The sequence below is a fragment of the Cryptococcus depauperatus genome, chromosome 3, assembly GCF_001720195.1.
Source record: "Cryptococcus depauperatus CBS 7841 chromosome 3, complete sequence".
Classification (NCBI taxonomy): domain Eukaryota; kingdom Fungi; phylum Basidiomycota; class Tremellomycetes; order Tremellales; family Cryptococcaceae; genus Cryptococcus; species Cryptococcus depauperatus.
The window spans coordinates 978,468-1,005,433 of NC_089470.1; the positions used below are offsets into that span (position 1 = coordinate 978,468).

Here is a 26,966-nt window from a genome sequence, read left to right on the forward strand (position 1 = left end):
AGTAAGAAAGAAGTACGAATTGAATAAATGGCTGTGAATTCATAGCAACTGATTCGTTCCTGGCGGCGTCCTCCGCTTCATATAAATACAGCTATCTTTTCTGTTTCATGGACACTTTGTATTGTTCTTTCCATTCTCATTCATCAAGGTTTCTTGTCAGATAGCTCATTGACTATGACTCCGGAGCGTTCCAACAGCCATTTGCTGCTGTGTTCATGATAGGACTGTCGTTTTCAAGCGTACAACCCTGTCCTCGCTCCCAATGCCCGCTATCACTTTCAAGCTGGCGGCCAGACCGAAATAGGAAGCCAGTGGTTAGCACCCATGACTGTACGTGGGCTTTGTCTAATCTCTCTATAATTGGTCAAAAACTGCTCCATTATATTACCAATGACGGCTTTGTAACCTTCACCTAGCTCTGATCTTCCTAATTTCCATCAGGCTTCATCTCGCCTCAAGACCTCCATTCCAAGTTTTGGCCGCATCCAAACCCTGATCATCCTTCAATGTACGTCTCTATCTATTTATCGGGTCATTTATGGACTTATCGAGTTCTCTGCGAACCCTCTGTAAGAGTCCTATAGACTCATTTTGAAGAATGAGACTATGAGACCAGAACTTATGGGAAATCGTTGACACGGGACAGGATTTTCAACGGCCAACAACAATAGATAGAAAGAGAACGGGACAGTGATGGTATGAGGTAAGTAAATTTAGTAATCTCTTGGGTGTCTTTGCTGCTGTTCCATGTCCATAGCCAATTAGCGAATGAATCTTGTCTCTTTCTGTCAAGTTTATTTTTGGGCCTTGATTTGAATTGATTTCATCCTCAATATTGACAAGGCCTACTACGCAAGTTGATAAGCAGGAATCTCGTTTGTGCATGTGAGCGACCAGAGATCCTCATTTTGGGATTGGATATGAAAAGTTCAAAGACTCTCAATGCAAATGCTAGAGATTGGATGAGCAAGAGAGTTGTTCACATTCTTTGGAAGGACAGTGCCACTAGACCGGACTGATTGTTTATTTCAGCATTCAAAGTCATATCTATATGATTGAGTCAAATACTCCTACAAGAAGCTGTAAGAATTACCTGTTGTGACATGAAACAAAGAATAATAATCAATATCAACGTTTCGCAAAAACCTCGTCGAATGAGTTAAGGGCAGAATAAGAACTGTGTCATATTCATGACGACAGATAGCTGATATAAGTAGCAATATCGTAGTATAGCAAGTAGACGTAATACAAACTGCAAAATGGTGCCAAACAATCTTCTTTATTGATCTAATAACCTGCAGCAACCCCGTTCTTCCTAGAGTCACTCGAAGCAAATATCATGCCGTGTTGTCTCACAATGGCTTGTACTACAGTAGACATTGGTCATTCGTTCTTTCGTTATATAACAAACTCACCTTCAGATATACCAATATTCACATCGATCTCCCCAATCTTTTGTCCTCTACTTTTGAGATCGTCAATAAGATTTTGGTCAACGCTTTCCGGCCCAACCTCCAGAGTAGTTATATCAGGCACTATCTGGTTATGTACTCGATATGCCTCAATAGATTCTGAAACATTCATACCAGACAGGAGATTCACAAGGACTTGAGCAATGGAAGAAAAGATACGGGATCCACCCGAACCGCCTATCACTGCAAAGAGACTTGAAGCGGATGAGTTTGAAGGGTATTCGAGGATGATGGAAGGTGCTATAGATGAAAGTGGCCTATATCGATTGACAAGGTGAATTTTGTTCTGTAAGACAGAGTATAGGTATTAGATTGCTCACTTTTTGCCGGGGGCTGGATAATTCCAAGGGCTTGGCCAAAGGCCAAATGCATCTGGCGCACCAGGTATGGCAAAGTCATCTTGATGTAGTCAGTCAGCGAATCTCTGTTGGCAAATTAAAGAGATACCTTGCTCATCGTTGAATATGATGCCAGTTCTGGGATCCATGACATGACTTCCCCAAATGAGATTGACCTATCTTGCCAAGGAGATTAAACGCAATAAGCCGAGGAATAATATCACACGACAACACGAACCGTTGATGTCACACTGGCAGCGCCTCCCCACTGGTCGACCACGCTCACATGAGTAGTTCCGTGGTCTATTGGAGTATCATACTGTAAGCCGTAGTAATCTCCTGAGTGAGTGTTGTTCTGATACAAATACAGTTGTCATTTCCAGACCTACACAAAAAAATGGTATCGCTTACATCGCTTATTTTTCCTCTGACTTTGTTAGCCCACTCTTTTGTGTATATCTCGTTTATTTTTCTACTATCTTCTGCAAAAGCAGGATCAGTAATCCAGGATCGGGCTCCGAAAGCAAATTTTATTGCTTCGATGAATCTATGCACATTTAAGGGATTCCGGAGTCCACCATTCTCAGTGATTTGAAGAGTTTCAAGAATGTTGAGAAGGCCGAGCATGACACCACCCGATGAAGGAGCAGACGTGGAATAAATTTGTTTGGACATGAAGGTGGAATGAATTGCCGGATAGGATAAAGCTTTGAAGGCTTTCAACTGCCGTTTTGTATCAACATAACTTATCCGTCACAAAATAAATGACTGACATCTTCTAGAGACATGATTCCTCCAGCTTTGACGATGGTCTCTATGCTACTTTCCGCGATTTCTCCCTCATAGAAAGCACTTGCGCCCTTGTCTGCTATAATTTCTAGAGTCTTGCCATAATTAATTCTTTGGATAAAGTCGCCTTCTACAAGCAATGATCCTCTAGGAGCGTAGACAGACGACCACGTCGGCGAAGAAAGCATGAATTGACCGTACAGCTGAAATTCCAGTCAGCAGATGATGCTAACCGACGACGGTATTGCATACTCGTAGACGTTTGGCAAGCTCCCTGGATACGAACCAGCCTTTTGCCAACTGAGCGACAGGCATAACTACATCTTTCCATGGAAGTGTTCCGTAAAGCTTGTGAGCTGACATAATCAGCCGATGTAGTCAAATGTGAAATACAACGTTGCTTACCAACCTCCAGCCCTCTCAATTCTCCTGGCACAGCTACAGCCAATCCTCCTATCTGAGCAGATGCCCGTCCTTTCTCCTTACTCCCATGCATCCATTTATTGCTCTTGGCAGGGCTTGTCTCTCTAAAGTCCAATGCCACAATCCTTCCGTCCTCAAGCTCGCCCTCAAATCCCGCATCTTGAAGAAGTTTCCTTGTGACCGTGTGATGCTCCGGTATGCGAACAACCATGAAACCTCCACCACCAATACCTGAAGAAAAAGCATTGAGTAGGCCAATACACAAGGTGGATGTGATGGCAGCGTCGACTGCTGACCCATTTCTGTCCCGCAAAATAGACAAACCGAGATTTGAACAAGTCGCATCTTCTGCAGCGACAGCTGCTGTTGTTGCATTGATGAGATACGCTTGATTCCTTGGAAGACCTGTGGGCTAGACACATGAAAAATGCATCGGTAAGTGACTTGAAGTGACATGGATCCGAAACATACAGGAGGTAATGTCCAGACAGGAGGAACCATAGGCCCGTTGCCCAATTCTTTATTGTTAGCCCAAGGCCTAGAAAATATGGCTCCTATTACCATCCCTAGCAACACCAACAGACAATACATTAACCATCGTCCCATTCTATCTTGTTGCTGCCCTACACCAGACCAGTGTTCGCCGCCATTCTCCATAGGGTCCGGCTCTGTATAGCTCTCGTTTGATTGTACAGAGGGAGGAATATAGTCGTCACGATCTGCAAATTGTACTCGACGGAAGGGGGAATGTTTCCATATTTTCCATGATGGTGCAGGAGGTTCTTCTGTGGAAGCAAGGGTACCCGCTTCAAGACTGGAAGGTGACAATAGAGGGGTCGTTTCCGTACCATTTACTACTGTAATTGGATGAGGAGAGCGACTAGTGAAGGACATTTGAGAATGGTTATAACTATTTTATAAAGACTACATATAAAATATATAAATGCTTTATAAATTCAAATTGAGATGTAATGTTCATAATGACGGGTAGTTGATTGTTGATGGTCGGCGATGTCCGACGTCACTTGTCTCCATTACTGTTTTGGATTTTTGCATACATTCAAAGAATTCTACTTTTGTTTATCATTCTGCTATTCGAAAGTTCTATCTGCTCAAGAAATCTGAATACACCACAGGGCCCTAGCGACGACGGCGCCACCGCCCACCATGCACTTGCCAGAGAAAACACTTTATTGAGTCAAGAGGCCTTCACACTATTTATTAGGAGGCTGTAACTGTCTTTTATTGAATTGTAAACTTTTTCTTGAGGGATCATCAATGGCAGTGACTCGTTCAAGAGATATAGTTGATCCATAGACTTTGCTCGCTCGTCATCGGGCGAGTATGCATACACTCTCCAATATGGAACTGTGTTATGAACCAATGTATTTTTATCATGCTTTCCAATATTGTATATAATACATAAATCATATGGTTAATATCCTCGGCCATAGAATTTGCATAAAATACCACGTCCCGTCCGATCCGTGAAGTCAAGTTGCATATCGCTCGGTTAGTACCAAGGTGGGGGACCACTTGGGAATCCCGGGTGCCGAGGTTTTTTTTTTCGTGAACCTCTTTTTCTGTCTAACGATTCCAACCACCACGGTACGATAACCACCCATTCAAGCAAGGACTGTTGTTTTACAAAGTTATGTATGTCTTCAACCACCAAAGCTTTTACATTTTTTGGCATTATTTTTAACTGATATAAATGGTATCATAGGATCGAGGGATTTCTTCTCAAAACATCAGTCCACCTTACCAACTGTACCTTTTCCGTTCAAGAAGTTTCATAATTCAGGTTATCAATTTGCCAGTACTTGGGGTGAATTAGTATATTGTTTTTGTACATTCATACAAAAATCTTGTTTCTTCAAAACGGAAAATGTAGAATCCTGCCTCTATCTAATCGGGTTATTGAGTTGTCCACAAAGTTAGCAACAGAAGCAAGCTTCTTTATAGGTAAACAACAAGAGTTTAATCAACATCCACTCAATCTGAACAACGGCCAATAATTCTGCCTGTGGAACTTCAAGGAAGAGGGACATGTTTGAATCTCGAGGCTTTGCTCTTCAAATGATGTTGTCCATTTCGGCAATGTATAATGATTCCAGCCGGTCAAGCGTTTATTTGGATAACATGAGTGACAGTCGTGTTGTCCCTCAAGAAGAAAAACGCAGATTAGAAATTTGCTTTGAGAAGAAGCGTACTTCAAATGTGAACCGTAATGCAACTTGTTGACGACTCAAGGGCACTGGGCAAAAAGTGTGTCGAAACAATATAGTCCTACTATCTGTAGTGGTAATAGATTACATCAAAAAGGTAAATCTACAAGAATACTAGCCAATCATCAAGATGAAATATGGTTTCTTTGTCCATAATAGATGTTGCAAAGACATCCTATTGTCAGATGGGTTCAAAAAGATAAAACATGCCAAGACAGGCAACTGAAAGCACAATTAGCACGCTGACTTTAAGACACAGCATGATGACCCACTGATATTTTATAAAGATACCGAAATTGCAAGCAACGCAACAAAGCTTGCAACAAATCCTCTAAATCTGGCAACGGTCTGCTCAGCACCACTGTTCTTTCCCAATCCATCATTCTTGGTGTGGCCAGCCCTCCCAGCGTTGTCCCAGTCCTTGTGTGCCGCATATGCCATGATAAGAAAACTCTGGCCTTCAGGAGAATGATCGCTCGGCTTGGAGAAATCCAAAGGATTGACCACGTTCGTCAGGTAGCCAGTGGAATTGACATACGAGGATGCGGCAGAGAGCAGATTGAGTGAAGTATCAACATAGTCGTTTGTGATGTTTAAGGTAGATAATCGACTACTAAATAAGTCCTTGACTAATGATTGGCGGAAGGACGACTTACAGGCCGACAGTTGACAAGAGAGCAGCCGCAGATGCATCTTCGAAAGAATTTTTGTCTGTCATCCAATTATGGAATAAACCTTTTTTAGTCTATCGCGGTCAATCAGTTTTGTCCGTCAGTCAGAAATGAGGCAAGGCTTACAACACAACTTTTAGAAGCATCGAGAATCTCTCTGATCCAATTCACCAAGTCTCCCATCTCATTGCTCAATTGATCCGCAAAGCCTGACCATTTCATTGTCGCCCACACCCGCAACATACCCGCCGCCGCCCAGCCGTTTCCTGTGGCCCAATCCTTGGGGTCAGATGTTCCGTTTCCTCCAGCGATATGTCTCCATAAGTTGGTATCTTGCTTCAAAGCCTCCCTGTACAGTTTACATTGTTCGTATGCCAGCTGAAGGAGAGTTTGGTTGTTGTGAACGGCACCATAAAATGCTTAATGGCTTTGAGCATTTCTGCTAGTACAAACACCCTCGGACTCACCTAGAAAAGGGGGAACCATGTAGACACTATCCGACCACAACTGTGGCTCATTAGCACGATGTGAGATTGCCCCGGAGGTTGTCTACGTCTGTAATTAAGCAAGCATAACATGACCAATACCATATGAGCTCACCCTGGGGACGTCATACAGCAAGTAGTTGAGCTGAGCCGTAGCGGCATCTCCATATCCTATCCCCTTTACTTGCTGGTTCCCAGTACTGGCATTAGCTAAAAGTATCGAGATCCCCAAGCTTGCAGGATCGCCTGCGGCATCGTCCTTGAGTAGAGAACCTGCGTTCTGGGATGCATTCACGGCGGCTGGTCTATTGTTCATAGTGACCTGCGCTACATCCATAACCTCTGGCATCTGGTCTCCCAGTCCACTTGTCAAGGGGAAAGGAGAGCTTGATCCAAAAACGGAATACCTGGCGTACTTGCTCTCGAGTATAGCCTCTACTTTGGTACCATTCTCCCAGCTGATTGTCATCCGTTAGCCGCCTTCTTCATCCCGCACTTGCAACTGACCTATGGGTCGAGATCTGGTTCATAACATCCCAGACTGCTTGTTGGGTTTTGTCTGAGAGATGAGTCGCACGGGCAATAGACAAGAGACTCAAGAGTGGAACCAATCTGATTATCATGATGGCGGTGCTGTAGGACAAGTGGTTGATTGGAGCATGCAATGTGCCAGAGCGATAGTTGGAGCTGTAATATAGTGCTATATCTATAGTTCTATACCTATAGTTATTAGCTGTAAATAAATAAAAAAGAAAAAGAAAATATATAGAATGTCAACAGGAAACAAATAATGAAAAGAAGATCTTGGCAATGTCGGAAGCTAAGAATTTTGTTTATGTTTTGAAATGTCAAGTTTCAGATTTTTTCTATTAAGGAAGTATTTTACAAAATCATTTTATATTACAAACTGGATATTCTTCTCTTTCTCTCCATCTATCCTAAACTCTTTTATATGAGAGAGACAGTGAAACGATGTCTGGCTTGGAGCCAGTTATACGGCGAAAGTGGATGCATGCCATGGTTAGCTAGGATGGGATTCTAGATGTCAGGTATATGGTGTATACAAGGCATATAGAGGCTTTTCTCTACCATAAAACCAGTCAGCGTAGTCTTCAGTAACTATAGGGCGTCAACACCAGAGACGAGTAAAACAATCAAGCTCTTTGAGGGTATGGGATATCCTGTGATTGTCTAGAGAGATTCTAGCCAATCAGATGGAAGCGCAGGCCTTGCCAAAGCCCATGGCGTACCACCCAAACCACAAGCAATCTATTTCAACAGCTGTAAAACACATTAGCTTACGTTGGCGCACGCTATAAAACAGCTCTCAAGTCAAGTAGTGAAAACGATAAATGGTTAATGGATTATAAATGTTGTAAATGAAAGAAGAAAAAAAGATGATCACTGAAATGTTGTAATGACATATTGGTTAGTTGGTTTCCCCCTCAAGAAGAAAAACGCGACGCGTTATTAATAATTTAATATTTGCTTGTTTTAGTATTTATCTTTATCTTTTCAACGAAAATTCAGCGGAAATGGGCAGAGAAATTATTAATGTGTCAGGTAGGTCATGTTTTGATGCGATGTACAAGTCAGAGCTGACATAGACAAACTGGCAGTTGGACAAGGTCTGTGGATCGTTGACGGATGGTAACGCATTACTGATGGAATTGGACTCTGGACAGCTGGAAACCAGATTGGTACTGCATTCTGGGCAAACATTCTCCAGGTGCGTTGCCATAAAGTCGAAAATTGTAACAGGAAAACTGATAGTACTGCAGGAACATGGTCTTGACAGTAAGCTACAATTGGAGTCAATCATAGGGCAGCCTTTCTGACGACTGGTGTTTACAGACAGCGGCAAAGCTCAAACAGACGATCCCCGTATCCTTGACAAAGTTGATGTTTACTTTTCAGAAGCATCCAACAATAAATACGTTCCCCGTTCGATTCAGATTGATCTAGAGCCGGGGGTCATTGATCTCGTTCGCTCAGGTCCTCTTGCCAACCTTTTCAGGCCCGATACATTCGTTCACGGGGAGAGCGGTGCAGGCAACAACTGGGCAAAAGGATACTATACCGAAGGCGCCGAACTGATGGATTCTATTTTGGATGTTATGAGACAACAGACGGAAAATACGGACTGCTTGCAAGGATTTCAGGTCCTTCATTGTATGCTCGTCCATACTCTGTTGATTCTGACTAATTCGTACCTCAGCTCTTGGTGGAGGTACCGGCTCGGGTCTCGGTGCATTACTTTTGGGTAAAATTAGAGAAGAATATCCTGACCGAATGCTCGCTACATTCTCGATCTTTCCTTCGCCAAAGGTGTCTGAAACTGTTGTGGAACCTTACAACGCTGTGCTTTCGACTCATAATTTGGTGGAGAACAGTGATATTACCTGCTGTATTGATGTGCGTAGTCTTTAGAGATGATTGGTATTGGAGCTAACGATTGCGTAGAATGAGGCTCTCTACAATATTTGCGCATCAGACCTCAAAATCGCATCGCCCCAGTACAAGGATTTGAATGGATTGATTGCCAAGGTGATGACTGGATTCACTACTACGTTGCGATTGTGAGTTGAAAGCTGCTGTTCGAGAATAATTGCTAATATTTATGCCAAGCCCCGGTGTTCTCAACTCTGACCTTCGAAAACTTGCCGTTAACATGGGTTGGTCCTCTCATGGTTTTGGAACTGTGCAATTAATATCTTGCAGTTCCCTTCCCTCGACTTCACTTTTTCACCGCTGGTTACGCTCCTTTGGTCGCTAGCGCTTCAAAGTCGTACACCGTATGTTTGTCACCACTCTCCTGACTTTTTGGACTGATAAATGAAATCCAGGCGTCAAATGTTCACGAATTGACGGCCGCAATCTTCCAAAAACGAAGTTTGCTTGCCGCTATTGATCCCTCATTTGGCAAGTATTTGACAGTGTCTGTTGCCTACAGAGGCAAGCTCAGTATGCGAGATAGTGAGTGTATCGTTGCAAGTGGAGTTATACAAAGTTGACAAAGCTCATAGTCGAGAACGCCGTTTGGGACTTCCACAATAAGGTTCGTCAAGTTTATATTTTGCGTTTCGACTTTCTAACAATCTCTTAGAACTCTCAACACTTTGTTCCTTGGGTATGTCAGGTATTGTCCAGGCCCAGCTCAACATACTGACCATATCTCAGATCCCCAACAGTTCGCTCACAACACTTTGTACCGTACCTCCTCTTGGACAAACAGCTGCTGCTACCCTCGTCGCCAACACAACCGCCATCAGTGAGGTTTTCAAGAGGTCTCATAGCCAATTTGCGCTACTTTTCAGGAGGAAAGCCTACACACATTGGTACACTGGCGAGGGGATGGATGAACAAGAATTTACAGAAGCTGAGGCTAACTTGTCTGATTTGTGTATCGAATACGACCAATGTACGTAATTAACCTATTTCGTTATTCATAGGCGCTGATCAATGTTAGATGCAAATGCTGATCTTGACGAGGAAGAGTATGAGCTTGAAGTAGAGGAGACTGTTCAACAAGAATATTACGAGGAATGATTGAGCCTGTCTACCTTTCGGGAGCTTGGTTGTATTTAAAAATACCAAAGTACCAGCAGATGCCATTTCAATTGATAGCTAGCGTCTGCGCCCATATCTGCTGCGCTCACTTGCACAACTGGACAAACTGCTAGAAAGAGCTTCACTGGTTGACAAGAGTCGTGCATAAGTTTTTGGTAGTCATTGTACAGCAAGAGTTGGGAGAAGCTTGGTCAAGATAGCTTTGTATTCAGACTTCCTGCAGCATCATCGGTATAAATTTAAAGACGAAAAAGAACAAAAAAGAGAATTATAAACATTATATATGATAACATATAGACATCGTTTTAGTCCTTCAACCTTCCAAGTTCTGTGATGTTACGTAATATCTTGGAATATTCCCATCTTAGTGTTGAATGATTCTTGTTTTTCTTAAACATAACATCCATCTGCATTCTTATTCTTCTTTTAAGTCTTCTATCTGTCACCCCATTGGGACAAACTTCTAGAAGAAGAACCAAGAGGGTACTGTATCTCAACTTCAACCGCACAAATTCATCAAGCCTTGGGTGAAAGCGATGCAATCTCCCTTGAAGGGCGACGCCGGCAGGTCCGGTATTCTTACTCAATCCAGTATTGAAGAGGTAAAATCGGGCAAGGGGAGGCGAGGAAGGAATGTCGATGTTATTGGAATGTATGTCGAAATGCATGTTTGAAAGGATGTGCCAAATGCGTACTCACTGACGGTGGTTTGAATAACAGGATGCCCACACCACATTCAAAGGCAGCGTTATCGACACCCGAAACCGTCCGCCGTTCTTCCAGAAAATCGAATAAGGAGCAGGGGCGCATCTCTCACTCGTATCTTCCTACTCCTCAGACCCAGCGCCATCGTCGTCACATATCACCACCCTCTCATAGTCACAACGACCATCCTCCATCGCCGTCTGGACATACATCGTTCTATCTCTCAGCCAAATCTAACCGCTCAGAAGTATCAGTTTCCCGCAGAAGACCAGGACTGATGTTTGTGCAAAAGATGGAGGCGCACTCTGCGTCTGGGCCATCAAGAGGTGTAGGAGTTGGTATGGGTGGACATAGGATAAGTGGGTCAAAGATGGATCACGTCAATATAGAGCATAAAGAGGATAACCCATTCCTTGTGTCGTCGCCACCAAACAAACAACATGGGCTTGGTGAACCAATAGGATTGGCATCACCTGGGGCAATTACAAATCATCATCCCAGAGAGTCTCTGGTAGAGTTGTCAGACGATGATGTTGAACCGCTTTCATCACCGATACAATCTCGCCGATCAAAGAGGCCAAATTTTGAAACAACCATTAGCGGTCTTCTCTCTCCTCCACCGACTAAGCATGCTCCGCGTATCGCTGTCGATGGCATTCCACAAACCCGTACTCAGGTGGCTTCCCGTTCTAAATCTTCCTACCCTTCTAAAGAATACCTCGAAATGCTCGATGTCGCCCAGAATCCGTTTCTTGCTCAACCGGGAGAATCGTCCAATCGTGTATTGGGTCCAATTATTGATGAAGACCAACCCACCGTTACATACATCTTTCGTGGCGCTAAGCGAGTGTTTGCCAACCCTCTATGGAGCAAAAAGACACCCTTCCCTCAAGCTGATCTCAGACCGGAGGAAGATGATTTTGAGCCTCATCCTTTACCAAAGCCTAGACTTTTATGGCCCGAGGGACCCTCACCAAGCAAGAGGATAGACGTTGGAAAGATGAAGGAGTCTTCTCGTTCTCGCAATCATACACCAAGTTCTTCGAGTGTTCGCCTTACATCGCCTCCTTCTTCGCCTATAGCAACGTCATCCTTCTCACATCGATTATTGGAGGGTAAACTTGCTTCCAGTATGTCAACTCCTCTTGAGCTGGGACATGCTCGTACGAATCAAGAAGGGAATGGAGATGGTGACGCATATGGAGAAATTGACAACGGAGAATTCAAACCTCTACATGAGCAGGATGTTGAAGATTCCTTACCTGTAAGGAGAGGCTTGTTGTTTGGAGGGAGAAGAATGAAACGGGAAAGAGATGGTGGGGAAGAAAAGTGTGCAAAGAAGATCAAAGGCTTGGGCAGACTTTAATTGACAAATTCAAGTCGCCCACTTGGGAGAAAAATGCAAACAAAAGCAATGAAGATCTTGAAAGAGGTGCTTTGTCACTACAGTATTGTAACATGTACATAGTAGATGTAGGTAGTATTTGTAGTGGTATGATCTAGTAGCTACGATGCACATCGTCATTGTTTTGTAATGTTTACGCTGCCTGCCTCAATTTATCATATTGTACGAGTGACAGTAGTAACATAAGAAAATTGTTTTTTCATCAACAAGGTCTCAAAGACTGAAACAATTCTTTGCATCACTCCGGTAAAGAAACTAGGGACAAGTCGTGCATGACAGTCAGCTCCTCAATTTAAGTGCATTCTGTGTCAGTTCCTCGCATTCGATGTCTTCATCACTCTCCAGTATCTCTTCTTGCTCTGTCTAAAAGGACGAGGCATCTCTCGTTTCACTGGGCGGGACGGTGACCTTGAAGTCAGCTACTATCGGGAAAGCAAGATCCAAAAACCGGGTTGCAGAGTTGAAGTCTTTGTACGAGAGGAAACCAGAAGTTTCCAAGTAGACGAACGAGCGGACGTGAGACCTGCCAGTTGCCTTGTACAACGCTGGTTTTTCTCTTGTTCCATCTTTGTCCTCCGAGTTTTCTCTCATACTTCGTTGCATGGAAGACAGAGACAGAACAGAAGTCCGCTGTTATGATGGGTCATCAACTCCGACCATCTCGTTCACTCCAGCATTGGTCTAGTCTTCGTGGAGGGTTCTCTCGATCCTCTGAGTCCAATATGTCCTTTCATGTCTTAAACTCCAAGTCGCGATGTTGAGAAAGCTTATGATTGTTTTTTTTTTGAAACAATCCATCGCTTCTTCTTTCTCAACTAGATAAACTCTCATTCTGTCAGATAATTTAGCGTCTTGATGAGAGGTAAATGTCATCCAAACGCACCAAAACTCTGCGCGCGAGAGCTTGGACGAAGACGATGGAGATTATCAAAGGGTCATCTGGTATTGTAGAACCGTTTGCCTCATTACGTTTGATCTTCACTGTACGTCTGCTGACAAGCCTTCCAAAAATGTGAAGCGCGCTTTCGCTACCCATCCATCTCTATTGACCCTGTTGAAGGCATTGGTGACATTGAATGGAGCAAGATGGATGTGCTGGGTGCCCAAGACATTTCAAGCTGCCTATACCCTCCATTCTATACCGCCTAGCGATTCGACTCTCAACCGGCAAAAGAGAGGCATCCCTGCCGTCTTTTGATGAACTTGGCCAGCTTTAAGTACCACAACATATTAACTCGACTATTCTGCAACTTGTTGAAATTATTGATTTGCATGACTAAATTGAATAGAAAAGTAACGGAATCAAATCTTTGAACATTCGGTATGGGCCATTGTTTAACCATTTGAATGTATTTTGAACAAAGATTTTGATTTCAACATTTATTTTATTTTCTCAAAGTACTAGTTAGTGTTGGAATAACTTGAGGATAGGGATGAGGCGTGTGAGTACATCTAGCATCCATTCGCTCGAATTGACAAGAGGAAAGCCTGGCTCATCGTCGTTTGACTCGGTTTCTTCAAGTGCACCCAAAGATTTGACTATGGACGAAGGTTTTGCTGAGATATCTCTCAACTCGCCTAACAACTTTCAAAAGTCTAATCAAGATATATTCAATAACAGGAGTGATGGAGAAGTTCAAAAGGATAGGGAGAACACGCCAATACCTCCAGAAAGATCTCGAACGAGCAATGAGCTGTTACCTACAAATCCTAGCAGTCCTCGTCCATGTTCACCGCTTTCCCCTATGCCTCAAAGGGGCTATCAATTTGAGAGGATCTTGACGCGCTCTCCAAAAAGTTTTCGGGCGTTTGACTTGGAAGGACAGCAGCAAAGAGATGGGCAAAGAGATCTAGAATCATCTCCATCTAAAATACCTCTTCCAACTTCAAGCGCCGGTTCGAGCTCTAAATCTAATCTTCTCGTACCTCGTAGCGCACCTCCTCATACGTCTTCATTTCATAATAGTAATCAAGGTCCTGGTGAAGGCAGCCATGCACCATATCCTCACCACATGCGACCACATTCCGATCAGCTTGAAGACGACAGTGGAAACTCTGTGGAAGCACCTTTTGAATCCATTTCATTATCATCAACGCCGCCGGCTATCCCAGTGCCGTCAATACCGTTGCCTTCTTCGCCCAAAACCTTCACTAGATCTTCAGAGAGAAGGAGCTGGGGTGGATTTGGGATACTGAAAAACGGCGTAAGGGTTACTGAAGGTGAATTACCAGAGCATGTATCATCGCCTCTACAAGAATCTGGATCTCAGCCTGTCCAAGAACTTCAAATTGGGTACACAGAGAATGAAGAGCGAAATAGGACATCAGCGTCCACACCTACATCGAGAAGGACGGCACCTACACCGCATCCGTTTCCTTGGCCTATACCCAAATCGCCTTCCGAAATCGCAGATAAACGTCTTTCTACCATGTCAACTTCATCCAATGTAACTCATACATCTCAGGCTTCTGTCTCTGCTTCTCAGACGCATACGCATGCTCCTGCACTTGGAGTCAAAGGAGCAAGCGCCTTTGAGAAAGTACTCTCCCAAACCCGTCCATCATGGTTACCTCCGAAAGACAGACAAGAGGATGTCACGCATTTACATCAGTGGGAGGAGCTCATGCGTCAATCGCGAGAACACGAAAGACAACTTGCTAAGCTTGCAGAGACTAGGCGAATTGAGAAGGAAAAGCGACTTATAACAGAATTGCCGATGTGGAACAAACTGCTTAGCGAAGGGTTCAGTGTGCAAAAGGTTCAGCAAGATGCAGGTTTAAGAAAAATGTGGTTTGAAGGTGTTCCTAGCCATCTGCGAGGAAAGGCTTGGGCTTTGGCCGTCGGCAACCCTCTGGCATTGTCCAAAGGCAAGTATGACTTTGAACTGCTAAATGGGTTATCCAGGCTGACGTCCTTGAATCATAAAGATGTTTATAGGATATACCTTGCCCGAGCTCGTAAAGGTCTAGAAAATGAGCGTTTTCCTCCAGACCTCCTTCAAACTATAGAACACGATCTCGACGATACACTTGTAACGCTCAAATTATTTCAGAGAGACAGTCCTCTAAGAGACGATTTGAAGGAGTTGATTTGTGCTTGGCTGGTTTATCGGTCTGATGAAGGTCTAGGCTATGTACGTATTTTCGTGCCAATATCCTGTATGAGCAGAGACATAGTGGTTAATATCAACTGCAAAAATAGGCTCCATATATCAATCTCCTATGTGCAATGCTCCTTCTTGTTTCTCCTCCAGCCCAAGCATTTCATACTCTTATCAACCTTCTCTCTCGCCCGCTCATGTCTGCATTCTTTACTCCATCTCAACCTGAAATTGATGCCTACTATCGCGTCCTAGAGAATTTACAGGCAGACCGATACCCCAAAATCTATGCTAATTGTAAATCACTTGGTGTAGGCGTACCTGAAAGCTGGTTCAGGAGTCTACTAGTAGAACAGGTAGGATGGGAGGGAGGAGTAAGGCTGTGGGATCAAATTGTGCTTGATGGAGATGGCTTCGTCTTTCGTGCTGCACTGGCTGTCCTTGGTTTTCTCGAACCCCGTCTCTATTTCCCAGATAGAGAAGAATGTATCTCGGTCTTGGAAGGACATAACCCCGCTTCAATGGCAATTCTGAAGAGAGAGAGGGAACGCGCAAGATTACGAGGAGAGATTTTCATTGAGAGTGTTGACGGAACATTGGGTTTGTTTGGTGTGAATGAAGGGGTGCTTTTTGGGAGGCTAGAAAATGACGAGTGGAGAGAGAGTGCTTTTGAGAGGCTCGTCTTGCGAGAGATGCCTGATTAAGGTTGTCTTCTTTCAAGTAATGGGGCTCTGGAAGGATGCGTTTGAGGCATTGTGACAGTAAACAAGGAAATTCTGCAAGATGTTGGTCATTTATTATTACATTCAAGTAGCGAAAGGCTTTCGAACAATTTTGGTTTTCGAGTTCTATACAACATCACAGCACCGACAATCATATATCATTTGTATCTATAACCATATGGAATCTAGATGTATGATACATTGCATTTTTTGTGCATGACACATGAAGGAAAAATAAAATCAGTCGCGCCCGACTATATGCATTTCTAACCATCCTTGACACCTTTATGATAAACCGTACAGTTAAAAGGGTCTTCCTTTCAGATGTTTTGGCACAACTACCTGCTGCGAGACGTATCTAAATGCTCTACCCTTGTGTAAATGCCTCCTTAGGAGGTGGATCTGCTCCTTATACTATGGGGGTTTGACGGCTCTGGTGTAAATAGATAATGTGAGGATGCAGTTCGCACTTACCGTGGAATTCATAAACAAATCGCGACAAGATAAAGACCCTGAATCATACGGGATTCTGATAGAGCAATAGCGTCTACCCATCGAGTATTTCAACTAGAACTTATCAAGAATCTGCCAGTAAATACTTTGCGACGTCCAGAGCAAACCTACCTACAAACCAAGTCCAAATCCAGTCCTAAACAACATGTCTATGCTCTTTAACGTCCTTGCTTTTTCATCATCCTTTACCCCTTCGGCCGCTGCTGGGCCAAAAGTGATTTCTAAAATCCCTACACTCGCCGAATTACAGAAATCAGCCGAATCACTCGGTTCCAGCTTCGCGTCGAGTCTACCTTCCCTACCTGCTTATCCAGGACGATCAGAGCCGCCTGAGCAGCTACAAAAGTCAGGAGTAGCAATTCAAAGAAAGGAGCAAGCTCAAGCTGGTATTATCCCCAATTTTTCACCGCCGAGCTATTCTGAAAAAGATCCATACACTGGTAGTGGAGGCGTGGGTATACAGGGAGGATTTAGGGGGAAACTGAAAAAAAAGAGATCAGGATGGTTAAAAATCCAGACCGGGATTCCTGATGAATCAGAGTTGGAGAGGAAACCAAAGATGGTCAAAAGCAGAGCTTACGCTGAGTCTTTTCATGGTCAGTCACCTTGTGCTTGCCCATCTCGTCGCTGGCTGGTCGTTGACCTTCAATCAATGGGGTGAAATCAACTGACATGTAAAATGATAGATAGCAGGTCTCAGTACCATAACTCCCAACAGGTACGACAGCGGCCTAGCTGGAAAGATTGGTGAGTGTCAAGATTTTCTGTCGCCAGTGGACCCATGGCGATAGAGAACAATGTGATTAACTAATGAGGTAACGAATAGGATAATGTGCCGAACCTGCAGATAGTCAACCATTCACCACTGTTGTGTGCTTGAGGTATTTGGGAAGTTTTGTAATAAAGTCGTGAACTGTTGCATTTCAGAATGGTTTTGAATGAGAACAAATTGTATATCTTGCATATACATTACATTCCTCCCTACTTTTAAAAAGGCAGATGTGGTGGTAAAAGGATTATCGGTAAAACTGCCATATTTGTCAGTGACCAAAACCCAGGCCAAAAAGCAGCCACATACATGCTCAGACTGCAAGTTGGCAGCGATTTCTGCCTCAGCCCTGTCTCCATTCATGAGGAGCTTTTCTTTGTTGTATAAAAGTTCTTCACGAGTTTCCGTAGAATATTCTTGGTTTTGGGCTAAAAGCAAAGCATTAATCATCAACACTTGATGAACAAATCAAAACATACTCTCAACAATGGCATCAACAGGGCATGCCTCTTGGCAAAAACCACAATAGATACACTTGGTCATATCAAGATCTAATATTCTGATTAATACGCGCGCTTGTAAACCAGAAGGATGCACACCATATCGGGTAGTCCTTCTTGACCCATCCTCTCGAGCTTCGCTCTCGATAGTTATAGCTTGCGCCGGACAAATAGCTTCACATAATTTGCAAGCTACCTTTGTGTCAGAGCATTTATGACAAGAGCTCACCTAGAATACCTACCGATGCATCGCTCCTCACCGTTGGGATATCGTCTCAATGCATGCTCTCCTCTAAACCTCGCAGATAACGGTCCCTTCTCAAATGGATACATTATTGTATACGGTGGTCTGAAAAATTGCTCCAACACAATCCACATACCCCTCACAATCTCAGTCAAAAATAACATTTGAGACGCCTTCTCTAATGCGGAGGGCTCTTGGGAATAGTCTGGATATTTGGAAGAGTCAACGGTGTTTTGTGTACTTGTTTGCTTTGGATTGGGGGATTTGATTGGGCCTGGGTTGATATGTTGAGGACTGGTATGAGGTGTGGCAAGGAGCCGGGTGGCGGAGGTGGAAAGTGGACGGTAGACTGGAGCTGAAAGAGGCGCAATTGCTGGGCGGATAAGGGATAGATGGCGCATTTTGTATGTATTTTTAAAAAGGAAAAGAGAAAGATGGAAAGAAATAAGAATCATTAAAGGTTAATTTAGTTGACGAACCACAGACGGCAGAGTGTCAGCATCGCGTCGGCATTTAAATGTGGCACATTTCATTTCATCCAATCACATTAAATCTATATCTGGATAGAGCACATATAGCAAAGCAATCATCTTCTCCAAATCTTCTTCTTTTTCTCATTGCTTGCCTCCATATCAACTGGCGCCGGTGGCTGTTTTCCTTCTAGCTCACATAGCATTCGCTTTACTTCAGCGGCAGCTCCATCAAATGATTTACGGATATCAGGATTTGTATTTGGACCAGCGTTGGCATCTGTCCAGCCGTCGCCATGTATCATCTTGCCATCATCTAAGGTTTTCCATCTGGGCAAAGTATTAGTGTTTTGGTTGTTAGTAGTATGAACGTACTTTTCGATTTGAGTACGGATTGCTGAGGCTTTGAGTCGGAAATGAGTTTGGATTTCATTCTCGACTAATTGAATGCCTCGTTAACAGCTGTTCCATCAATAGAACCTATAGAGACTCACAAGGATAAGGCGGCGTTTTCATGTTGTTTGCCATGGCGTCTAGCAAAACCATTCGTCGGATATTAGCATCATAGGCTTTGCTCTGTGGAGATCCGCCCATATCTGCCCAGCCTAACAGTCGTCGTTCAACACATCGCAAAGATAAGGTAAACGCAGACATACTAGGTTCATTTAGGAAAGGTTCTTCTGAGAGGATCAGGCTTTGAATTGAGATTAGTACTTGCAACAATGTCGATTGACCCGAGATCCATCCTGGACCAGACCATGTGCCCAATAAACTCAAGCAGACCTTGCCATCGGGATAAAGATTTGGATTATATCGATACCTGCCTCCGTTTGTAGTCATATATTGAACCACTGGTGACTTGTAGTTGTAATCGAGTGGGAGAAAAATGTCAAACAAGAAACAGCCATTTTCGTATGGCGTGCCTTCAGGACCAATGATCATGGCTTTCAAAACATCTACGCGGACTTCATCTACACGAAGAAAAATAGAGGAATGCCATGCAACGGGCAGATTGGTTGTCAATATAGCAAGTTCTTTTGCAATGGCCAAAGAGCGCTTGGGTAAACTCTAGAGGAGATGGTCAAAGAAGCTGTTAGTGATATAAGAGGCAGAAGCTCACTGTGTTTTCTAATTGAGTGATTTGTGCACTGAAAGCATGTCTCCAAGCGAATGTTTTTGAGCTACTCGTCTCAGCTCTGAGATCAACGTATTGAAACCTCGCTCTCGTAGCCCATTCTTCATACATTTGAATGACGGATTTCTCCTTTGCCTTTTCCCCTCTTTCTGCCTGTGCAATTCCTTCCTCAAGCCTAGGCAGCTGTTCTTTCATCCTTTGTACAAATGCTTTACCCTTGGTCTCCGCCAATCGAAGGTCAATTGTCGATGCACTCTTAAGGATCCTCAAACAAAATGCTTCAAGTGTAGCATTTTCATCTCTTGGACCTTCTGGTTTAGTCATTGCTTTCTTCTGAATATCTTCTTTGCTCGTTTGAAGTTCTTCCTCTGTCATCTCTTGATCCACCCTTGTTTCTTCACTGGCAGTAGAGCCAACGTGTCGTAAACCACGTAAGGCCGCCTGGGCCTGGATAGCTACAAATTCCAGCAACTCTCTTGGACTGGGTGCACCTTCATATGTAACAACCAACGAATCTTCGCTTCCTTCTAGAGGTCTGGTTCTTACAGGTCTCATCTGGGGCATCCCCAACATGGATGCTAAACTCTCATTATTTGACACAATCTCCAACCAATCAAAAAGTGCTCTATATATCGCATCTCTGTTGCTCATATCAAGTAGACTATCGTTTCGGAGTAAAGCATTGATGAAATTACTTCGACGACGAAGGTGAGCTAGCGCAGTAGGATGTACGAGATAGTCGGACGTGGCAGGTCCGCCTTGACGATTGATATTAGGAAGATATTGTTGAACATGTTGCAGGAGGACAGAGACGGCTGAATCTGCCAACCGTTGCATTTCTTCAGCTTTAATTTGGCCCGACCTCTGGTATTGCACACAATTGCCCTTGTCAGTCTCGTCCTGTCTTTCTATGTCTACACTTACGTCCTCATCCGTAGATCCTGCATAACCAGTACCTCTAGCATTCTTTACCTTTCCTGACAATAACAATCCGCAAGAAACGCTTGATAAACCTTCCTCTTTCTCAGTCACTTTCCGCTTCTTATTGGACGGGTGCATTCTGTCCTCGGCCTGTCTAGTCTGGTTCTGCCCTTGGGAGAATGTCCGATCAATCATGTGTAAACCCACACCAAGGATGACGCCTTGAAGAGCTGGGCAATGTAGAAGCTCTCTGGGAGGAGGTGATATAGACGTCGGAGGCGTGCTTGTTGTACTTGGCCCATCAGTTGTAGATAGCACGTCAGATGAATATGCAAAAGCAGAGCTGCCTCGCTCTTTGCCTTTTCCCATTTCATTCATCTTCTCGAGCGCCGTGAGCCTGTCTGCACGTTCCCCGCAGGCGAGACATGTCACTTGGCCACATTGAGGGCAAGTAAGTCGAATAGTATGTGAAAGGTATGAAGTGTATTCGGGAAAAGTTGGAAAAAGGGAAAAGAAATCGCGTTTGTGTCTTGTAAACAAGAAGCCACATCCAGATGAGCAAGGCATTTGACAATCTTCCAGCATATCGTAAAGCTGGAACAAGAAACTCTGTTCGCCTGTTAAAGATATTAGCATTGGTTAATCGGATTGCAAACCTTCAAGACCAACCTCCTTCTGGACATCCGCTCATCCATTCCCCTCTTTCCAACATCCCCACTTGGAGTGACTTCCCATTAGGCAAATAGATGTCAACTAAATTTTCCTTCTCGATGGGCTCAATGATCTCTTCAACACGATCTTTGGAGAAGAAGATACCGGCATAAGGATCAGAAGCTACAGGCTCACTGTCTGACATGCTCTCTAAGGAAAATTTTCACTTGACTCAGCTTCCATTAAGCCACCCAAATAACTCGACGGCAAGAGCAAACACGTAAACACACCGTTATAGATTGAATCATCATAGCCCATATCCTCGTCGAAATCATCCCCATCTTCTTCCGCCGAATCTTCGTCAATGGCTTCATCTTGATCATCAATTTTCATCACTTGGTTATATTCCTACAAGTCGCCCGCATTATATGGTGAATTGATGAGAAATTCAGAGCATAAGAGATAACAAACTTGATAATATGCTTCATTGCTTTCCGCTTGGTCTTCACCTTCATCATCACTCAGAATATCATCGAATTCGCCAGCAAAGACTCTCTCCTACAAAACGCATCAGTACTGAGCACTGAGGATACTCATTTGCTTTTAAAGACAAGAAAACGAACAGCAGCAGACATGACATCCCCTCTAGTACGTTTCAAAGCTGCCCGGGCTCTACCATGGGAGATGCCCATATCCAAGAGCTGATTAAGCTCTAAGCTGGCCATTACATTGGGGTTTTTTTGGTTGTTTTTCTCTGATATTGAAGACAATTTAAGAAGAAAATATTTTGAAATGAGCAAAACTGTTTAATATATCCATGTGTAGCTTTAGCAGGAACAAAAGGAGTAATGGTGGAGGTAAATAGTATAGGCGCGCGAGGTCAAGTGACCATCATCTCACGCCTAACTCGCTTACGATCCATCCGGCATACGCCTTCGCCAATTACATTTTTTTTTTTGTATTTATACTTACAGAAACAGACGAAAGCCAAATGGCATTGTAAACCAACAATTATGCCAAATCACTTTACGCGTTACCATCTACGTCCACTTCCCTTAATCAAGGCAACATTCCCTCCAATGCCAGCAAGGATGTTTGCAGCAACAACTCGTCGTTCCAATCCCCCCAAAACTTTTGCAAACCAAGGCAATCTTCCAAGACTGCCTATACCTGACTTACAGCAGAGTCTAGAGGCATATTTAAAGAGTCTTACCCCTCTTATGGAACATCAGGTAGGTAAATTTACATTGAAAAGAAGCCAGGCTTTGACAAGATAATCAAGTATGACAAGTCAAGCATTTCTAATGAGATGGAAAAGCGCAAACTCTTTGTCAAAGATTTTATTGCGCCTGGAGGCCTTGGACGTACTCTCCAAGAACGACTGAAAGGTACGGTGGTGGCACTTTAGTCATTTGACCATTTTTGACTGTGTATTTGGCAGATCTTGATCATGTCTCTCCCAATAATTGGCTGAATGACACTCTCTGGCTTGCGCTGGCCTATCACACCTGGAGAGCGCCTCTGATCGTCAATTCAAACTGGTGGCTGTGTTTTGTAGATGATCCGGCTTGCTTACCTCCCCCTGTGGTATCCTATTCTGGAGAACCAGTTCAGCAGGAAGTACCTATACCCAACCCGAACCCCCTCTCAGATTTGCCTGCAGACTCGCAGAGCGGAGGCAAGGAATGGCTAAAAGGTCACACAATTGATCCCCCTGTGGACTGGAACAAAATTACCAGCATTGAATGGATATCGCCTGTGCAAGTGAGAAGGGCTGCATGGTTGGCACATCGATTTGCCCAGTTTCGGGCAAAACTCTCAAGAGAGGAGATCCCAGCTGATGTTATCAGAGGCGTTCCGCTTTGTATGAATCAGTATTCCAGGTAAGTCACTTCTGGCTCGTGGTTGGGGTTAAAGCTAATAAAATACAGTTTATTCAATCTGGCTCGAATTCCTCGTCCCAATTGCGATGCATTTTCCACACCTGATCAACACGCTCTTCATCTTTCTCTTATCATTGAAGATTATTATTATTCGGTAGATATCTTTTCGTCTCCTAATAAGCAGGGTGATGTGCCGGAACCTCTACCAGTCTCAATAATTGAGAGCCGACTTAGAGAATGCGTAGAAGATGCAACAGCAAGAAAAGACAAGGGCGAAGCATGTGTCCCCGTGGGCGTCTTGAGTGGAGATGAGCGAGACAATTGGGCCAAGGTGAGTTGCTGTGCATACCTGCATAATTGCTTTATTAATCTATGCATAGAACCGCGAGCATCTTATCCTCTTGCAAAACCGCCCTCTTCTCCATTCTCTCTCCACATCCCTTTTAGTCCTCACACTTGATCCCTATACTCTTCCTTCTACTATCCCTCCTTCTCAAGATCCACTCAAACTCCCCTCAGTCGATGCTCATATCAGGAATTGTGCAACAGGTATACGAGGTGGTAGAGGTAGGTGGTGGGATAAAGCGATAGGACTGATTGTGGAGAATAATGGAAGAAGTGGGGTCAGCGGAGAGCATTCGCCTGCGGACGGCTTGATACCGTCAATCGTCGCCGAATACGCGTTAAATGAACCTATTGATCAAACAAAATTTGACTCCGCTTTATCTACTTCGAATGTCCAAGAAACAAGTCCAGGGTGGGAACGGCTAGAATGGAAGCTAGACGAGAAGATCTTGCATGAAATAGAAGACGTCCAGGCCAGGAACCAAAAAATAATTGATAATAGTGATGCAAGTCAGTTATGGTGGTGTGAATACGGTGTTGAATGGATTAAGAAAAACGGTGAGTTCCTCTTAGATTCTTCGCTCTCCTGTTAATATCAAAGCTGATTGAGAAACCTACATAGCCAAACAAGCACCCGACGCATATCTTCAACAAGTCATCCAATTAGCTTGGTACATGGACCAGGGCTATCCTACAGCCACATACGAAACCGCATCGACTCGTGCCTTCCTCCACGGCCGAACAGATGTCACTCGTTCCCTTACCCAGCCATCCCGTTCATTTGTCAAGTCTATGCTGGACCCCTCATCTTCTCCTTTACAGCGATACTCTCTTCTCTCTGAGGCTTGTTCGGCTCATGACGCGCTGACAAAGAGATCCGCAAATGGTCTAGGATTTGATCGACATTTGATGGGTCTTAAAGTCCAGCTTCAGCCCGGGGAGAGCCACGCCTTATTTGAAGATGAGTTGTACGCAAAGAGCCAGGAATGGAAGCTGAGTACAAGTGGGTTAAGTGCTGGTAGGGCTTTCATGGGCACTGGATTTGGAGCAGCTTGGCCAGATGGGTATGGTATAAATTGTACGTTCTCTCTTCGGTTTCATGACAGTTTCTTTGTGAAATGACTGACAAGAGACAAGATTTGGCTGGACCGCATTTAATTAAGTTTGGTATTGAGGGTAAATTCTCTTGCGAGAAGACCTCAACCCAGCGATTCAAGCATCACATAGTACAAGCTTTACGTGACATACGGGAAGTATGTGAAGCTTGCGTCGACAATACTCCATCAGCCAAATTGTAGTTGATTGTCTCGGATCTTTGGATATGAGCATGATAACAACTGTGGGCTACAATGTTGAGTCTAATACGAATTTCTGTAATCCGCTTGTAATAACAGAGAAACCCCATTGATGTCATGAGTATATAACTGTTTAGAGTTTTATGAATAGGGGCAATATTCATGTTTGAGGCTTTATGTTCTGGCGCATCCTCCAATCATGAGCATCTTTATCCATTTTTACAGATATCAAACCACTGGCAAGTGTTCAATTATAAGGTAAACCAGGGTTGAAAAACCGGGCTTACAATGCAAAACAATTCTTACTTTACCAGTTATTATAGAGCCCCCTGGTCACGTCTAATATGTAACTTTATTGTCGTGTTTTTGAATGACTATTTTTTAAATTCTATAGCGAGATGGCGATCCGTTGCTCACATATTTTGTGGAACCAAACAATGATTTTAGGCACACTAACTAGATTTTCTGACTTACGTAACCTCACTTACCTCGTTTTGCTTCCGTTCTCGTAATGCTATTCTCTCTTCCACCATTTTTGATTCTTTTTATTTCATAACTTGACAAAGCATGCCTTATTTCCTGCGTGGTTTGCTAGTCGCTGTTATTTTTGCATCAGTGGCTCATGCCAAATCCGCTTGGGGACAAGCGTGCTCGTACGTGCAACCCAGCGTTGACAAATATGACTAACTCGGCTAATCGTTATAGTCAAGCAAACACTCACTTGGACCAGACAAATTACCAACTTGTGACTGACTGTGTGGCAACCACTTACTGCGCGGAGAATGGCACATGTGCATGGAAGGGATGCAGAAAAGATGTGGTGTGTGGCTTGTGACTAGCAACATGGTTGGAAATTTACAACAATGGTATAGTATCCATTTGGGTACAATGACTATTCGTTTGACCAATTACCGCCACTCTGTCCATCGGGGGAATTGTAAGTTGCTTTTCTTCCGATGCGACTAACATGGAATAGCTGCCCTGATGAAGGAGACCATTGCCTCACCCAAGTCCCTGTTGGGGGTACTTGCCAAAAAGATCGGGATGGTAGGTTTCTTGTCTTTAAATATTATATGATTCCTGACACTAGTTAGATCAATGTGCTCCTCCGCCAAATCGCAAAGAATTCGCGGGATACCTCAACATTAATGGCACAGTGTGCCTTCAATACACTTGCTAGTGCGTCATTACTTCTTCCTACCCGGATATATATTGACATTAATATCAGTTATGCCAATTTAACAGTTGGCCAAACCTGTGTCAATGATAACACTGCTTATACGGCATACAAAGGTGATGGTTCTGCTTATGCCTTCATCGTCTCTCGCGACAAGTAAGTTCATTTTCCAATGACAGAAACTGATAAGTTTAGCTGCGCAAACGGCCATTACTGCAATGCTGCTGATCTTAAATGCTACAAATCCAAGCGTTTTGGGGATATCTGCAGTGGTAATAAAGAGTATGCCTGCACTGAATGAGTGGAATGGAACTGATGGCGATGCAGGTGTTTGTCATACAATTGCGAAGACAATGGAAAATGTGGTAAAGCAGCTGATGATGTCATTCATCCTCCTGCTTGGCAGTATGTCTTCATTGGTCTGAGCATTGTCATATGTACGTTCTTCTTGTTAGATAACGGCACAGATCATCTGACAGGATAACAGTGATTGTGGCTGTTATGACTGGTCTATGGCTCCTGCACAAACGCTGGCGAATCCAACACCAAACTATGCTCGAACAATACTATAATGAGCAAATTGCCTATCGCCAATCTATCATGTCTATGTCTCTTGCAAAGCAGTCTCTCCTCAATTTACCTCCAGGTTCATCCCCTAACGCCGCTCGCGCTTCACTCTACGACTGCTCTCGATCACCTCTTAGCACGTTCAAAACCACTGCTGAAGCTGATCAGGCTTGGACAAGTGCCGCAGACTATAAACATATGGAATTGCCACCCAATTTGAGGAGAGACTCCACGTCAATCTGGAGCGACCAGTCTGGAGGCAGAACTGGCGGAGCGGAACAGGGTGGAGAGAGCCAGTCAATGTTGTTGGGCAAGTATGTGGACGGTAATGAGGGGACAAGATACAGAGGCTGAGAATAAAACAACATGCTTCTAAATAAGTCTCTCATTTTGCCTGTTCTGCCTGTGCAGGCCAGCGCATGAGCAGGTTTTGTGTGATTTTGATTGAGTTGCTTTAAGCAGACCCTGAAACAGACCAACATTCATTTTGTTTCAAGCTTTTTCAATAGTAGCCGCATTCATTTATGCTCGCATTCCTCTTCGCATCAATGAGATGAAATTAACGAGTTGTTCTATATATAGTCATT

At 43.8% G+C, this 26,966-nt stretch overlaps 10 protein-coding genes and 1 non-coding gene across 11 annotated transcripts; 7 read left to right on the forward strand and 4 right to left on the reverse strand.

Annotated features, from left to right (window-relative positions):
* Positions 1-1,287: 1,287 nt before the first annotated feature.
* On the reverse strand, positions 1,288-3,916 carry L203_102638 (gamma-glutamyltransferase; the record flags this gene model as incomplete). Its single annotated transcript, XM_066212060.1, has 10 exons — positions 1,288-1,367; positions 1,416-1,729; positions 1,793-1,871; positions 1,920-1,986; positions 2,049-2,165; positions 2,222-2,533; positions 2,584-2,802; positions 2,852-2,955; positions 3,005-3,434; positions 3,494-3,916. The coding sequence occupies 10 exons, from the start codon at positions 3,914-3,916 to the stop codon at positions 1,288-1,290; spliced, it is 2,145 nt and encodes a 714-aa protein (XP_066068157.1).
* Positions 3,917-4,465: 549 nt separating this feature from the next.
* L203_102639 lies at positions 4,466-4,581 on the forward strand. Its single transcript, XR_010725529.1, has one exon. It is a non-coding gene; the product is annotated as a 5S ribosomal RNA (ribosomal RNA).
* A 783-nt stretch (positions 4,582-5,364) lies between these two features.
* On the reverse strand, positions 5,365-7,029 carry L203_102640 (uncharacterized protein; the record flags this gene model as incomplete). The annotated part of the gene is made up of 8 exons (XM_066212061.1): positions 5,365-5,472; positions 5,523-5,670; positions 5,789-5,860; positions 5,907-5,995; positions 6,048-6,340; positions 6,389-6,470; positions 6,522-6,864; positions 6,914-7,029. The coding sequence occupies 8 exons, from the start codon at positions 7,027-7,029 to the stop codon at positions 5,365-5,367; spliced, it is 1,251 nt and encodes a 416-aa protein (XP_066068158.1).
* A 912-nt stretch (positions 7,030-7,941) lies between these two features.
* Positions 7,942-9,955, forward strand: L203_102641 (uncharacterized protein; the record flags this gene model as incomplete). The annotated part of the gene is made up of 14 exons (XM_066212062.1): positions 7,942-7,969; positions 8,026-8,034; positions 8,092-8,135; positions 8,188-8,203; positions 8,261-8,578; positions 8,625-8,821; positions 8,870-8,985; positions 9,035-9,081; positions 9,128-9,201; positions 9,253-9,382; positions 9,433-9,464; positions 9,513-9,536; positions 9,587-9,827; positions 9,876-9,955. The coding sequence occupies 14 exons, from the start codon at positions 7,942-7,944 to the stop codon at positions 9,953-9,955; spliced, it is 1,356 nt and encodes a 451-aa protein (XP_066068159.1).
* Positions 9,956-10,512: 557 nt separating this feature from the next.
* L203_102642 (uncharacterized protein) lies at positions 10,513-12,047 on the forward strand (the record flags this gene model as incomplete). Its single annotated transcript, XM_066212063.1, has 2 exons — positions 10,513-10,628; positions 10,697-12,047. 2 exons carry the CDS (start codon positions 10,513-10,515, stop codon positions 12,045-12,047), a joined length of 1,467 nt encoding a protein of 488 aa, XP_066068160.1.
* Positions 12,048-13,519: 1,472 nt separating this feature from the next.
* Positions 13,520-15,891, forward strand: L203_102643 (uncharacterized protein; the record flags this gene model as incomplete). Its single annotated transcript, XM_066212064.1, has 3 exons — positions 13,520-14,954; positions 15,015-15,220; positions 15,289-15,891. 3 exons carry the CDS (start codon positions 13,520-13,522, stop codon positions 15,889-15,891), a joined length of 2,244 nt encoding a protein of 747 aa, XP_066068161.1.
* Positions 15,892-16,567: 676 nt separating this feature from the next.
* Positions 16,568-17,273, forward strand: L203_102644 (uncharacterized protein; the record flags this gene model as incomplete). Its single annotated transcript, XM_066212065.1, has 3 exons — positions 16,568-17,018; positions 17,109-17,169; positions 17,249-17,273. 3 exons carry the CDS (start codon positions 16,568-16,570, stop codon positions 17,271-17,273), a joined length of 537 nt encoding a protein of 178 aa, XP_066068162.1.
* A 165-nt stretch (positions 17,274-17,438) lies between these two features.
* Positions 17,439-18,336, reverse strand: L203_102645 (NADH dehydrogenase [ubiquinone] iron-sulfur protein 8-B, mitochondrial; the record flags this gene model as incomplete). Its single annotated transcript, XM_066212066.1, has 5 exons — positions 17,439-17,450; positions 17,501-17,619; positions 17,671-17,742; positions 17,791-17,883; positions 17,934-18,336. 5 exons carry the CDS (start codon positions 18,334-18,336, stop codon positions 17,439-17,441), a joined length of 699 nt encoding a protein of 232 aa, XP_066068163.1.
* A 185-nt stretch (positions 18,337-18,521) lies between these two features.
* Positions 18,522-21,837, reverse strand: L203_102646 (uncharacterized protein; the record flags this gene model as incomplete). Its single annotated transcript, XM_066212067.1, has 10 exons — positions 18,522-18,735; positions 18,781-18,844; positions 18,900-19,010; positions 19,062-19,473; positions 19,526-20,404; positions 20,465-21,078; positions 21,131-21,322; positions 21,403-21,520; positions 21,584-21,670; positions 21,736-21,837. The coding sequence occupies 10 exons, from the start codon at positions 21,835-21,837 to the stop codon at positions 18,522-18,524; spliced, it is 2,793 nt and encodes a 930-aa protein (XP_066068164.1).
* Positions 21,838-22,191: 354 nt separating this feature from the next.
* Positions 22,192-24,638, forward strand: L203_102647 (uncharacterized protein; the record flags this gene model as incomplete). Its single annotated transcript, XM_066212068.1, has 7 exons — positions 22,192-22,344; positions 22,395-22,500; positions 22,554-22,995; positions 23,044-23,326; positions 23,376-23,898; positions 23,963-24,418; positions 24,478-24,638. The coding sequence occupies 7 exons, from the start codon at positions 22,192-22,194 to the stop codon at positions 24,636-24,638; spliced, it is 2,124 nt and encodes a 707-aa protein (XP_066068165.1).
* Positions 24,639-25,202: 564 nt separating this feature from the next.
* Positions 25,203-26,733, forward strand: L203_102648 (uncharacterized protein; the record flags this gene model as incomplete). Its single annotated transcript, XM_066212069.1, has 9 exons — positions 25,203-25,288; positions 25,341-25,455; positions 25,508-25,518; positions 25,612-25,682; positions 25,730-25,814; positions 25,864-25,968; positions 26,083-26,094; positions 26,140-26,249; positions 26,300-26,733. 9 exons carry the CDS (start codon positions 25,203-25,205, stop codon positions 26,731-26,733), a joined length of 1,029 nt encoding a protein of 342 aa, XP_066068166.1.
* Positions 26,734-26,966: the final 233 nt, after the last annotated feature.